General features: G+C 40.7%; 1 protein-coding gene across 1 annotated transcript; it reads left to right on the top strand.

Moving 5' to 3' along the window:
* Nucleotides 1–1,779: 1,779 nt before the first annotated feature.
* LOC117507771 (interactor of HORMAD1 protein 1) lies at nucleotides 1,780–12,339 on the top strand. The gene is made up of 7 exons (XM_034167577.1): nucleotides 1,780–2,033; nucleotides 2,911–3,050; nucleotides 3,164–3,212; nucleotides 3,336–3,420; nucleotides 3,660–3,775; nucleotides 4,310–5,002; nucleotides 12,109–12,339. Exons 1-7 carry the CDS (start codon nucleotides 1,992–1,994, stop codon nucleotides 12,337–12,339), a joined length of 1,356 nt encoding a protein of 451 aa, XP_034023468.1. The 5' UTR covers nucleotides 1,780–1,991.
* Nucleotides 12,340–15,169: the final 2,830 nt, after the last annotated feature.

The raw sequence follows: 15,169 nt of genomic DNA on the forward strand, positions 1-15,169 counted from the left end.
AAAAGATGGTTGTTCATAGTCAGCTGTGTCTAAACTCTGGACCAAATACAAACAACATGGGAAGGTTGTTAAAGGCAAACATACTGGTAGACCAAGGAAGACATCAAAGCGTCAAGACAGAAAACTTAAAGCAATATGTCTCAAAAATCTAAAATGCACAACAAAACAAATGAGGAACGAATGGGAGGAAACTGGAGTCAACGTCTGTGACTGAACTGTAAGAAACCGCCTAAAGTAAATGGGATTTACTTACAGAAAAGCTAAACGAAAGCCATCATTAACACCTAAACAGAAAAAAACAAGGTTACAATGGGCTAAGGAAAAGCAATCGTGGACTGTGGATGACTGGATGAAAGTCATATTCAGTGATGAATCTCGAATCTGCATTGGGCAAGGTGATGATGCTGGAACTTTTGTTTGGTGCCGTTCCAATGAGATTTATAAAGATGACTGCCTGAAGAGAACATGTAAATTTCCACAGTCATTGATGATATCCCTGAACCATCCCTTAGTTATGCTGCTATAGACTTAGACTGCTGCGGGGTTCCCATGATGCACTGAGTGTTTCTTTCTCTTTTTGCTCTGTATGCACCACTCTGCATTTAATCATTAGTGACTGATCTCTGCTCTCTTCCACAGCATGTCTTTTTCCTGATTCTCTCCCCTCAGCCCCAACCAGTCCCAGCAGAAGACTGCCCCTCCCTGAGCCTGGTTCTGCTGGAGGTTTCTTCCTGTTAAAAGGGAGTTTTTCCTTCCCACTGTCGCCAAGCGCTTGCTCACAGGGGGTCTCTTTGACCGTTGGGGTTTTTCTGTAATTATTGTATGGCTTTTGCCTTACAATATAAAGCACCTTGGGGCAACTGTTTGTTGTGATTTGGCGCTATATAAATAAAATTGATTTTGATTTGATTTGATATGGAGCTGCATGTCAGGTAAAGGTACTGGGGAGATGGCTGTCATTACATCATCAATAAATGCACAAGTTTACGTTGATATTTTGGACACTTTTCTTATCCCATCAATTGAATGGATGTTTGGGGATGATGAAATCATTTTTCAAGATGATAATGCATCTTGCCATAGAGCAAAAACTGTGAAAACATTCCTTGCAAAAAGACACATAGGGTCAATATCATAGCCTGGAAATAGTCCGGATCTTAATCCAATAGAAAATCTTTGGTGGAAGTTGAAGAAAATGGTCCATGACAAGGCTCCAACCTGCAAAGCTGATCCGGCAACAGCAATCAGAGAAAGTTGGAGCCAGATTGATGAAGAGTACTGTTTGTCACTCATTAAGTCCATGCCTCAGAGACTGCAAGCTGTTATAAAAGCCAGAGTGGTGCAATAAAATACTAGTGATGTGTTGGAGCGTTCTTTTGTTTTTCATGATTCCATAATTTTTTCTTCAGAATTAAGTGATTCCATATTTTTTCCCCTCTGCTTTGTCTAAAAAAGTAACCATTACTGACTGCCACAATTTTTTTTCCTGATTTCTTATAGTGTTTCTTAAAGCCAGAAAGTTGCCATTTGAAATTTTAGTTTTGTGTCATGTCTGTGATCTGCTTTTTTTCTACAAAATTAAAGAACTGAATGAACATCCTCTGAGGCCGGTGATTCCATAATTTTTGCCAGGGGTTGTATACACAGTTTTAGTAACCTTAAATCATCATGGTTCTATATTTATGACACTTTCTGATGCTTGTTGGACATATTCCTTTTTCTTAACTATGTTTTGTTAAATCCTAGTCATTTTAAAGCACAATTAACTCATGCAGTATCACCATATACAAATTATGCTTTGTTTAGCTATTTTCTGTGAGTATTTTTATTTTCTGTTTCCTTCTCAAAGAAATTGTTTGTTTTCTTCACTCCTCAAACTGGTTTGACCAAACAGGAATGTGTCTACCAGCGGCTACTCTACTTTCTCAGACTCACAGATTTTCTTTGGGTCTCAGTTTTGGCCTGAAAATTCTCAGGGCACATCTCAGGATATGAGTTTGTCATCCAGGACATCCCAGCAGAGTTCTCAGGAGGTAAGGCTGAGATCTTGCTTTGTCTTATATTATAGTTATTTCTGTGAAATGGACATTTTGTTACCTAAATGCATGAAGAAATCTGATATGTTGGTTTAATGACACTATAACTTTAAAAATAGTGACAAAATAATTAGTTGACAAAAACCAATCATCAGCATGTCCACATTACATGGAGAATGGGCAGGAGTGGCCTTGCACCAGCAACTAGATTTATAAAGGAAAGATACAGTTTTGTGGGTGATTCTTAGACTACGGGCACTTATGTCCTTTGATCATATTGTATGAAAAACAGACAAAAGGGGAAATTTCACACTTTTATAGTTATCTTTACAATGAAAGTGTGTTAAGAAATTTGTTCTAGTAGTCTATGATGACTTTTTCACCTTTTTTCAGCATCATTATATGCAAATATTGTCGTTTTGTGCTTGTCCCACACCCAGACTTTTGATCTTCAATGATAAAAATGAATGGTAAAGGAACATTTTTTCTAATGTTTTAAAATATCTCTGAATAAAATATCAGTAAAATAATCAAAACATAATTGGGGTATTCAGTGTCATACAACTGTTGTGATTTTTTTTTAAACAAAATGTAGTCCTACACTATTGCAGTAATTTCCACCACAACACTGTAATGTCCCTTTAAACAGTTTGTATGAAAGATTGTTTGGGTAGTATCTATGGAGATAAACAGTGACATCAGAGCACATGTATATAGTGCCAAATCACAACAAACAGTTGCCCCAAGGCGCTTTATATTGTAAGGCAATGGTGTGGTGGAAATTACATTTACAAGGCCAATAGTGCCCGTAGTTAAAGAATCACCCTTATACGGAATATATGTTCTTTAATTCCAGTGTTTTTTCGCTGTTTAGGCCAGTGACCCAAGATTTTCAACCAATTATCACACCAAACCTCTCCTGTTTGGAGTGGAAGGGAAAGATAAAACAAGAGCTCCTGGTATACTGGACAAATTTGAAGAGTACCGGAAAAAAGTAAAAGACAAAAATGACAGGTATTCATGATCAAAAATAAAGTTGCATTTTAGGTTTAAGCAAATTTATTAATAACCTGAAATAATATTTTGAAACAAGACCTAAGTCATTGCTTTGTTGTTTGCCTTAACAGTGACAATTTGGCCAAGGAATGTGTACATTTTCGAGAAACTCTCAACAATGTAAGTATTTATAGGCATGTATTATTATTATTATTACTATTATTATTATTATTGTTGTTGTTGTTCTTATGTAGCACCTCTTTTGTGAAAGTGATGTGGAAAAGATACTGAAATATTTTTCAGGTGAAGCAGTTGCTCACCAGTACGGAGTCAAATACACTCGCATGCAAAACAATCCTAGAAGGATTTAACAATTTTGCATCAACGTGTAAGTGTCAAAATGAGATCTATCAATCTTTTTTTAATCAGCTTTTTTATTTCCATCTGAACATAACTGATAATGTAAAACAGTAGTTAGCAGTCATTTGTTATTACCAGTAGATGGCAGTCTTTCCCCAAACGTCATATTCTTGGACTACATTTTTATGTATCCGTTTTAGAAATTCTGAATTACAAGTTAAAAGGATTTGTTTGGTTATTACATCCTATTATTTAATTCATTCCCAGTGCAGAATAATCTTGCCAGTCTACAGAGCCACACTTCACAGCAGTTTGAGGCGTTGCTGAATAATGTGACCTCCCAGAAAGGGCTGATGACACATCTGGAGGAAAGAGTGGACAAGGTGAACAGTATATAAATTATCTTCAGTGTTATTACAGGTCTGTTGATGCTGAAATTAACTAATCGACAACACATTAACTGCCAACTGTTAATCTTGTTTATTAGAATTTGCTGCTTTAAACTAACTGAATTCAGTGTTGGGATTTTAGACTGTTGGTTTGACATTATAACATGAAAACAACACACTGGGACAGACAATTATGTTTAGCATTTTACTATTTTATTTTATGGGCAAAATGTTTAGTTGATTATTGTTTTAAAAACATGTGATAAATTGGCTATGAAGTATTTATTGCAGCTTTGTTTTACAGCTCCCAGTTTTGTCACTTTTGATCTGTGCATCATTAAATTATAGAAATAAAATAAAACAATCCAGACATTTCATTGGAGACATTTTAACTTCAGTTTGAGGGTATTCAAAACAAGGCAAAACGATGAAATTGCTTTCCAGTTATTTCTAGACATAACTGGTGGAAATTCAGTTTTGGTGGTAGACAGCTGTGTCTGGTAATAACATCTTGTTTGACTGTTTCAGACCGGAGACATCACCGCAGAACTTGGATCAAATATCAACAGCTTAAAAAACAGCATGGTGACTCTGAGAGAGGAGCAGGAGAGAGAAAAAAATATGCTTGAAGAGGTTCTAAATTTGCTGAGTGCCTTAGTCTCAAAGCATTCGGTCAAACCAGAGCATGTGACCCTAATGGACTGTGCCATCCAGACGTCACCAGGGATGGCAAAACCATTTTCTTGTATCCAGCAAGACAGCAAGCCTGAAGCCAGTCTGCTTCCATCTACATCAGACACCCAAGTACAAAATCAGGTTACAATTTCCCCTCAGGATCCCTGCAGCCTGAAAGGAAAGAGGAAACGCAATCTCAGACGTCCTCGGAGCCGCACAAAGCGACCTCTAGCGCTCTCACAGCCAAGAAAGGGGTCTGGGATGGTCTCAGATGAAAACTGCATCAAACAACAAAATGTTTCCACACTTCTCTGGGAGCATTGTGATGAGAACAGAGTTAACATCCGGAGCAGCTTGAAACCGGAGGTGAACAATGATAGGAAGGCTGCTGGCTGTTTGCTCACACCTCTGAGCTACTGGTCTCAGGACAGTAACAGTTCTGTGGGTATCTCAGCAATTGAACCCATCTTAGAGAAGCTGTCAGCTGAGTGCAAGAGTGAGAACCCAACACCCCAGAAACTTGGAGGCTTGTGGTCATTGTTTGCAGTCGATTCTGAAATATTATTTTAATGGATATGCCAAGGACTGTTTTAGGTTTGTTTATTCATTTTCAGTGTACATGAGGAAAAACATTTTAAAAAGTTTAATAGGCTGTTATGACCTACAGTATGGTCTATTTTTGAATCTTAGTTCATTTTAAAAATGGACTAATATTTATTTAAGTTTATTTATTTAAGTGGAGGAACTCTGAATAAACTTCAGACAAACCCACATAGGCTTTACCCTTTTATTTAATTATATTGGCTTTGTTTAGTATTTATTGTTTTCCTGTCTGTACCAGTTACACTGCTCGGCTGAGGTGTTTAACATATTCAGTGAGGAGCCTTCTGATTTCATTAGAAAATAAATTGACCAATTTTATTTCCTCTGTGATGCCTCTGATCCATATTTCAAACTGAGTACTGTAAGGACCTGATACACGGTGCATACCGAAGTATTCACAGCGCTTAACTTTTTCCACATTTATGTTGCAGCCTTATTCCAAAATGAATGACAAATTTTTTTTCCTCAAATTTCTACACACAATACCCCATAATGACAATGTGAAAAAAGTTTTTTGTTGTTGTTGGTTTTTTTTTTTTTTGCAAATAAAAAAAAAAAACAACTTAAGAAATCACATGCACATTAATATTCACAGCCTTTGCCATGAAGCTCAAAATTGAACTCAAGTGCCTCCTTTTTCCACTGATCATACATGAGATATTTCTTATGGGAGTAAATTTGTGCCATCAGAGTTTGAATTAGAATTTTTTTGGGGTTTATTTTATATATATATGTATATATATATATATATATATATATATATATATATATATATATATATATATACATACAGGCAAGGTCTGTTAGAAAAGTATCCGACCTTATTTATTTATTTTCAAAAACCTGATGGATTTGAATCAAGCGTGCTTGCATGAGCCAACCTTGAACCTTTGTGCGCATGCGTGAATTTTTTCATGCCTGTCGATTGAGTCAGTTGCTGGCAAGCAGCATTTGTGTGAGGTCGTGTAGTGCTCTCGGCGTTTTATTTTTAAAGAATTTTCTTTTGCATGTCAACACAAAACACAAACATTAACTGAGGGTGTACAGTTTTGACCATAACAGTATTCCATATACAAATATTAACGAATCATACAAATTCTGGCTTTATTACCCTTACATATGCTTTCCATTTTGCCCATATTTTTTCAAATTTGTCATTTTGAAGTCTGTTAGACATAGTGATTTTTTCCATTATGTATATAGAATAGACAATGTTGTGCCAATCATTCAGGGTTGTTTTTAGCCAGTTTTTGGTAATCAATTTCCGAGCTGCCAAACTTAAAATTCCAAATAGATACTTTGTCTCTTTATTTGTGTCCACAGACTGCAAAAGGCCAAATAGCATCTCGTCCGCTCTCGGCGGTTTTTCATTGCAAGGAAAATGACGGAACGACTGGAGCAGCGCTACTGCATCAAATTTTGCCAGAAACTGGGCGACAGCCAGGTGGAAACCATTCGGAAGATTCAGACGGCTTTCGGTGATGATGCTATGGGCATCACACAGATTAAGGAGTGGTACAACTGGTTTAAAGACGTCCGCACAACGATCGAGAGCGAGCCACGCTCTGGTCTGCCATCAACATGCCGAAATAACCAGGTCATTGCCAAAGTGAACGCTGTGGTGATGCGGGACTGTCGTGTGACTATCCGAGAAATTGCGGAAGAGGTGGACATCAGCACTTTTCGGCACATTCCATTGTGACAGAAGATTTGGCCATGAAAAGAGAGGCGGCGAAATTCATGCCAAAGCTGCTGACAGCGGAGTAAAAGTAACTTCGTGTTGAAGTCTCGCAGGACATGCTGGACTCCGAAAAATGATGCTCACCTCTTCCACAATTTCTCGGATAGTCACACGACTGAAAAGCCACCGAAAGCTGTCTGAATCTTCCGAATGGGTTCCACCTGTCTGTCGCCCAGTTTCTGGCAAAATTTGATGCAGTAGCACTGCAAATTTTGGAGAGCTGGGACAAGTTGGGACAAGCCCAGCTCTCCACAATTTTTCTTATACTCACTCGACTGGTAAGCACTGAAAGCCGAGATAGGCTTGTCCCAACTTGTCCTCTAACACTCCGAAACAGAGGTGTTCCTTTGTCTCGCTTCATCAGCGAATCGGTCGTGACGCGCGAAGCCTCCGCGCGGCTTTCCATGACAAAATCTCTTGTTGAAAGTGAAATCTGCCGGAAAATGGCTGATGTCCAGCTCTTGTGAAATTGCACACGACGGTCCCGGCTCCACACAGCGATCTGTTTCATGCATGCGCACGAAGGTTCAAGCTTGGCTGACGTAAAAACATGAATCAAATCCATATATTTTTTGCATAAAATAAAAAGGTCGGCTACTTTGGAGGCACTGAACGATCTATCAGGAATCTCCAGCACCAATTAGGGTTATGCATTTCCTTGATTAAATGACATTGAATACGGACCTCCCTTATTTAATGGCCAGTCAAAACGTCATCTAAAAATGTCACTCTTTTTTTGTAAGTCCGCTGCATAGTGGAACCTTAAAATTCTAAAGCCTGATTTATGCTTCTCCAGCTCCGTAACTCCGTAGCAATGCAATGACAACAACGTGCACTTGACCGTTTTAAAGTTCTCCGTTGTGTCTTATTGCAGTTTGCCGCAGGATCAGTGGCTTTGTCTGGATTAATTTGTTCTTCAATGAGCTCCACTTCTTTATACACTCATCAACCTCCAAACCAACAGTACGGTATGTACAATTTCCCTCAATGAATTGCAGGTCATTGAGCGTCTTTTTCTGACTCCTTGTTGTAAAGTTGGTCATATTTGCGGACATTTTTGTCAAACGTATTTGATCCACGATCGACATGTAATCGCCATACTCACTGCAAAAACTTTTAAAATATGACAGGAGAGGAAGGAGTGAAAACATAAACGTGACAAATCGCAGCCTTTGCAATCTCTCTCCGTCATTAAAGAAAGTGCACGGTTTCACAGCCACGCAGAGGGCTGTGATCTACAGTGGCAGTCTTTGGTTTGGCACACATATGTGTGAAACTTAACACCATATTACAGTGCAGGCAGCATTTTCTTAATAATTGCCTGCCTTGTTTAGGTGCCAGGTCTGCGCATGGTTTGAAAAAATAAATGGCTGGTGTTTTAATCAAGGAAATACGGTACCCACTTTCCTCAAATCGTGCCAGTGCTGAACTTCATTTCATACAGCTGTTTTTGGACATGTCTAGACTGCTTTGTCTGGTACATGTGAGTGTTTTTTCATGGGAATTCATTGCGATCGGATGGCACGCTTTGTCCGATGTGAGCAAAAATCCGTTGTACAAACTCCGTTATATATGGTGTTTTTTACATGCAAAACCATACAGGACTTTTGCTTTTGTCCGGTGAGTATGAATATCCGGTTTATACAATGACAGTTTAGGTGAGTTTTACTGTAGTCAGGATTGAGGGAAAGATGAATGCAGCAATGTACAGAGACATCCTGGATGAAAACCTGCTCCAAAGCACTCTGGACCTCAGACTGGGGTGACGGTTCATCATTCAGCAGGACAACGGCCCTAAGCACACAGCCAAAATATCAAAGGAGTGGCTTCAGGACAACTCTGTGAATGTCCTTGAGTGGCCCAGCCAGAGTCCAGACCTGAATCCGATTGAACATCTCTGGAGAGATCTGAAATGGCTGTGCACTGACACTCCCCATCCAGCCTGATGGAGCTTGAGAGGTACTGCAAAGAGGAATGGAAAACTGCCCAAAGATAGGTGCGCCAAGCTTGTGGCATCATATTCAAGAAGACTTGAGGCTGTAATTGCTGCCAAAGGTGCATCAACAAAGTATTGAGCAAAAGGTGTGAATACTTATGTGTATGCGATTTCTTAGTTTTTTATTTATAATAAATTTGCAAGAATTTCAAAACTTTTTTCATGTTGTCATTATGGGGTGTTATGAGTAGAATTTTGAAGGAAAAAATTAATTTGCTCCATTTTGGAATAAGGCTGTAACATAGCAAAATGTGGAAAAAGAGAAGCGCTGTGAATACTTTGCGGGTGCACCGTATCCTGCATGGTAAAAATGCAATAAATTTCAATAGTAAGTTGATAAGAAATTTTTTTTTCAGTTTCTCCTTCATTTTCATTATTAATCACCTGTCACCTATTTCCCCAGTATGCCTTCAATATATAAAAAAACAATAATTTACAGTCAACGAGAGAACCAACTCAAAGTTCACGTATATGTAAAGTGGTATGAATATTACACCATTCTTTAAATAGTCTAGTGTCTTTTTTAATTATTTATTATGCCCACCAGACAAACCAACACGAGTGAAAACATAACCTCTGCCCAACTTACTTGGCGGAGGTTATGTCCAGTAACTACATCAAACAAACCTAAAAGCCAAAGATGTTTTTAGGCATAAGTAACATAGGCAGTTGCCTAGGGTGCCCTATGTTCCATATATATATATATATACTCAACAAAAATATAAACGCAACACTTTTGGTTTTGCTCCCATTTTGTATGAGATGAACTCAAAGATCTAAAACTTTTTCCACATACACAATATCACCATTTCCCTCAAATATTGTTCACAAACCAGTCTAAATCTGTGATAGTGAGCACTTCTCCTTTGCTGAGATAATCCATCCCACCTCACAGCTGTGCCATATCAAGATGCTGATTAGACACCATGATTAGTGCACAGGTGTGCCTTAGACTGCCCACAATAAAAGGCCACTCTGAAAGGTGCAGTTTTGTTTTATTGGGGGGGATACCAGTCAGTATCTGGTGTGACCACCATTTGCCTCATGCAGTGCAACACATCTCCTTCGCATAGAGTTGATCAGGTTGTCAATTGTGGCCTGTGGAATGTTGGTCCACTCCTCTTCAATGGCTGTGCGAAGTTGCGATGACGAACTGGAGTCAGGTCGAGACCCCGATGAGGACGACCAGCATGCAGATGAGCTTCCCTGAGACGGTTTATGACAGTTTGTGCAGAAATTCTTTGGTTATGCAAACTGATTGTTTCAGCAGCTGTCCGAGTGGCTGGTCTCAGACGATCTTGGAGGTGAACATGCTGGATGTGGAGGTCCTGGGCTGGTGTGGTTACACGTGGTCTGCAGTTGTGAGGCTGGTTGGATGTACTGCCAAATTCTCTGAAACGCCTTTGGAGACGGCTTATGGTAGAGAAATGAACATTCAATACACGAGCAACAGCTCTGGTTGACATTCCTGCTGTCAGCATGCCAATTGCACGCTCCCTCAAATCTTGCGACATCTGTGGCATTGTGCTGTGTGATAAAACTGCACCTTTCAGAGTGGCCTTTTATTGTGGACAGTCTAAGGCACACCTGTGCACTAATCATGGTGTCTAATCAGCATCTTGATATGGCACACCTGTGAGGTGGGATGGATTATCTCAGCAAAGGAGAAGTGCTCACTATCACCGAGTTAGACAGGTTTGTGAACAATATTTGAGGGAAATGGTGATATTGTGTATGTGGAAAAAGTTTTAGATCTTTGAGTTCATCTCATACAAAATGGGAGCAAAACCAAAAGTGTTGCATTTATATTTTTGTTGAGTGTATATGTGTGTGTGTGTGCGTGTGCCCCCTGTGAGAGTCCATTCGATCCCTCTTGCGGCAAGTGTTGGCCAAATTCCAGGTGACACAAGAACATCTACACTGCTCAATTGGCATTTCGAAAATGTGGCCATTCGTGCTGTCAGCACGAAAACAGCAGGCGATCACTTTTGAGCTGTGAAATTTGTCTAAGTGCCCCCACGACTGTGAAGTTGCCAAGTACGCATGTGGCGTGCCAGAGTGTCGGTTCCCCGCACAATATGTGTGCGTGTGTTTTGCGTGCTCCCCCACCCAACACGTGTGTGCGTGTGCTTCGCGCACCAACCCGTAGGCAAGGCGCCTCTCATCTGATCACAGAGTGACACCATGGTCTGTGCGCTGAACGGACGGGGGCGTGGCTAGCTGCCAATAGCTGTTGAGATATCTCTGGTCCTGGATGTCACAGCGGCAGAACACGTACCGTGTTTTGCTGTCCTCACATGGAAATACTTAAAAACATATCACTTTTGCGACGGGCTGGAGAAACGGACCATCAGTCAGGACTACATGACAAGCCAACAGTGCGGCAAATACACCACTTTCAGTCACGTATCAGCAGAAATACGCTGTAACAAACGTCATTTGGTCAGTTATCACGGCGCTTTTTTCTCTTTTTAAAAAAAATCTTGTTGATTTTAGCCATTTCATGCTCATGTTATAAGACAGTGATTGTAGCCCAGTGGTAAAGTTTCCATCTGGTAATCAGAGCTTACAGGTTTGAATCTCATGAGTGCCATTTTTTTTTTTTTACCAGGGTTATTCAACCATGGGGTTCTGTATTGCATCCCCTTTTATGTGTTATTAACGGTATATCAACCCAGTGATATTCACTAATTATACGGCTGATTTTTTTTTTTTTTGTTCTCCACATCAGCGGCACAATGTGGTGCCCCACATCCCAGCTGCTCGCACCACACCTTCGCGTGCACCACACCGTTGCAGCGCGTTCGTTCATGCCTGAGCGTCGGCTCGATGTTTTTGTGGTTCGCTAATGCAAGCTGTTCCGCCATGATTTGCCCTGATTTGTACTTATTCCTACTATGTAAAGGGGCCTTAAGAGTGAAGATTTATTTGAGTGTTTATATTTTATAATGCAACTCCTTTGCCTGTGGCAAAGCACCAGGAAGCGATGGCATCCCCTCAGAGATCATCAAGGCCGGCAAAGACACCTCTCAACACCTCCATGAACTCCTGCTACAGTGCTGAGAAGAAGGGACAGTGCCCCAAGAAATGCAAGACGCAAATATCATCACACTGTATAAGAACAAAGGTGACCATAATGATTGCAACAACTATCGCGGAATCTCCCTGCTCAGCACTGTTGGCAAGGCCTTTGCATGAGTTGCCATGAAACGCCTACAGTCTCTCGCCGAAAGGGTTTACCCTGAGGCACAGTGTGGCTTCAGAGCTGGAAGATCAACAGTCTACATGGTGTTCTCACTTTGACAACTCCAGGAGAAGTGCTGTGAGCAACGCCGACCCCTGTGCATCGCCTTCATCGATCTGACAAAGGTGTTCGACCTTGTCAGCAGACAAGGTCTCTTCACCTTACTCCAGATGATTGGATTCCCTCCCAAGCTACTGAAAATGATCACGTCCTTCCATGAGGAGATGAAAAGTACTGTCCAGTATGATGGCTCATCCTCGGAACCCATCCCAATCAAGAGCAGGGTGAAACAGGGCTGAATGCTCGCACCAACACTCTTTGGCATCTTCTTCTCGCTGCTGCTGAGACACAGTCATAGAAGGCGCTGCAACCCAACGACCAACTGACCCACATTGCAGCTCCATTGTCTCCCAATACAGACAGATGCCAGAGATTATATTTTATAATGAAATAATTTTTCATTACTGCAGAGATGTACACATTAGTCAGTGAAGTGACTCAGTGGTTAGAGAGCTTGTTTTCTGAGCAGAAAGTTTGCATTTCAACACCACCCCTGCCCATTCTCCTTGTAATGTGGGGTTGTGTGAGGAAGGGCGACCGGTGTCAGATTTGTGCCAAATCAACTTGTAGCTCCAATATGAGTCTGCTGTGGTATTCCCATGTCAGTGGTGGGCACAGTTCTGATAATCCGATAATTATCGAAGATAATGTTTTCATTATCGGATTATCTTTTCAGATAACTTAGAAAACCATTACTGGACTATTTATCTTCTGATAAATTTTTGTCTGATAATTTTTAGACTGTTAATGTGGTAAACCAAGCTGAACAGCTACAAACACTTATAAAATTTAAATTGAGCACCTACCTGTTAAATGTTTTGCAGCAGATGTGTAGTTCTATCCTCTGCAAACAGAAGAGAGCTGTATCTAGAAGAAACCGCTGTATCCTCTGCAAGCAAAGGAGAACTGGTCACACACACAAAAAAACCCTCAATTCTTTTAACCCCATACTGATACATGGGCAATATCACCCAAGTCATCCAGAGGCATACATTTTTAATTTATGGTTCAAATTTTAACCAAACTAATTTCGGACAAGTTATTTAAATTAACGTGACATCTGAAGTTTTATAAAGTGAAAATATCAGATATATGTTTTAGATTTAAAGTAATGCGCTAATTTTTAAGGTTTTAGTGTGGAAATGAGAAATGGTTTGAGACACTCTGATCAGGCTCCACGGACAACAGCATTAAACTCTAGTGCTCTCGTGAATACATTCTCTGGGTTTATAGATGTTATTGTGTTTGCGTTTATTAAATTCCACGCATCTTAAACGTAGCAACACAGATTATCTGGAATTTTGTTTTGGCAAGTTTTCAAGGACTCTACTGCCATCTACTGGCCTGTACTGTTCATGGCAGTATTCGCCCTGAAGCTGGGCTGATATTTTCAATCACTGTACTCGGTTCCAGCTCAAACTGTACTACAGAACCGCACGGTGTAAAAGTTCAGAGCGCACGATTTATGTTCTCACACACGTACATTCAAAAACCACATGTCAGACTCATGTTTCCAGAAGCAAAACGTAAACAGAAGCTTTTTTTTCAAACTTAATTTACAAAAACTCTTGATGGGAGACATCAAAGTTTAAAAAGAAAAAACAAAAACATTACAAGACATGTCTGTGGTGTTTACACAGGCATAGTGCAGGAGGTTGGATGCTTGTAGCGCTTCAGCAGCGGGATACCCTCACGACGGCTGACCAGAATATCAAACAGGTTTGATTTTCATCTGACCATACAATCGCCGATCAGGAGGTGGTCGTGAGATGTTAAACGCAGCTCGTTACTCCATGTATACTAAACGATGCAGGACGTGCGATTAACCTGAAACTCGGTGCGATCCAAAAAATTCTCGCACAAATGAAAAATCAGCTGAAAAAGGGCCAAAACTCGCACTGGCACCAGTAGATCATGGCAGTGTTCTATTTATTTTCACACCAGTTATATTAAACAGTTATCTAATTATAACTTGGCTTTTTTTTTTTTCGAAAAAGCCTTTTTTTACAAATAAAAAATGGCATATTTTACAAAAGCACATTTATCTGTAAACACCAACACACGACACACCTCACATTAACGTGTTGGTTTACATAGAATGAATGCGTCAACCAATCAGTGTTACCGGAGGCACATTTTACTCAGATTGTTTTGTAACTGTTTGTTACAAAACTTCAGAATTAGTGCATTATTCAACATTAAAAGATATGCTATATCTTAACTTTGCACAAATGACAGAATTGACATTAATGGAGTTATTCTATCAGTATTCATTTGATTTATACACCAAACCATAACTCAGCATTGCTTTATTTTCCAAGACCTCCGCTTGACGGCAGCATTGTGATTGAGTAGAGAGTTGAACTTTGTGGCTCCTCTCATCTTGCGTCTGTGCTGGAAGCCATGTAGTAAACTGGAGCTACTAGCAGGGGGCAGGACGCTCAGCACATCAGAGCCTGTCTGCCTCCCACTCTGGACCCCCACCAGTTTGCCTACAGGGGGTAACCACTCCACAGATGACGCAATCACCACAGCTCTCCACACTGCGCTGAGCCACCTGGAGCACCAGGGGAGCTATGTGAAGATGCTCTTCCTGGACTTCAGCTTAGCCTTCAACCACATCATCCCGGAGATCCTGGCCCAGAAAATGACACATCTGGGCATCTCCACCCCATCTGCCAGTGGATCAAGGACTTCCTCACAAACCGCCCACAGTCCGTGAAACTTGGCCCCCACCTTTCCTCCACCATCACACTCAGCACCGGTTCCCCTCAAGCTGTGTACTGAGCCCCCTCCTGTTCACCCTTTACACGCACGACTGCTCTCCGACCCATCCTACAAACACCATCGTAAAGTTTGCGGATGACACCACCGTGATTGGGCTCATCTCAGGGGGGTTGAGACTGACTACAGAGATGAGGTCAATCGACTGACAGCGTGGTGTTCAGCGAACAGCCTGCCGCTGAACACCACAAAAACAAAAGAAATAATCCTGGACTTCAGGAAGAACAGGGCTGACACAGCCCCGCTCTACATCCAAGGGGACTGTGTGGAAAGGGTCAGCTCCAT

This window comes from Thalassophryne amazonica, chromosome 3 (assembly GCF_902500255.1).
Source record: "Thalassophryne amazonica chromosome 3, fThaAma1.1, whole genome shotgun sequence".
Classification (NCBI taxonomy): domain Eukaryota; kingdom Metazoa; phylum Chordata; class Actinopteri; order Batrachoidiformes; family Batrachoididae; genus Thalassophryne; species Thalassophryne amazonica.

Excerpts from the sequence above, each read along its gene's own strand:
- LOC117507771 (XM_034167577.1), top strand. The coding sequence starts at position 1,992 with ATGAGTTTGTCATCCAGGACATCCCAGCAGAGTTCTCAGGAG. Across the intron at positions 3,051-3,163 it reads GTAAAAGACAAAAATGACAG|TGACAATTTGGCCAAGGAAT; the intron begins GTATTCATGATC and ends TTGCCTTAACAG. Across the intron at positions 3,421-3,659 it reads TAACAATTTTGCATCAACGT|TGCAGAATAATCTTGCCAGT; the intron begins GTAAGTGTCAAA and ends ATTCATTCCCAG.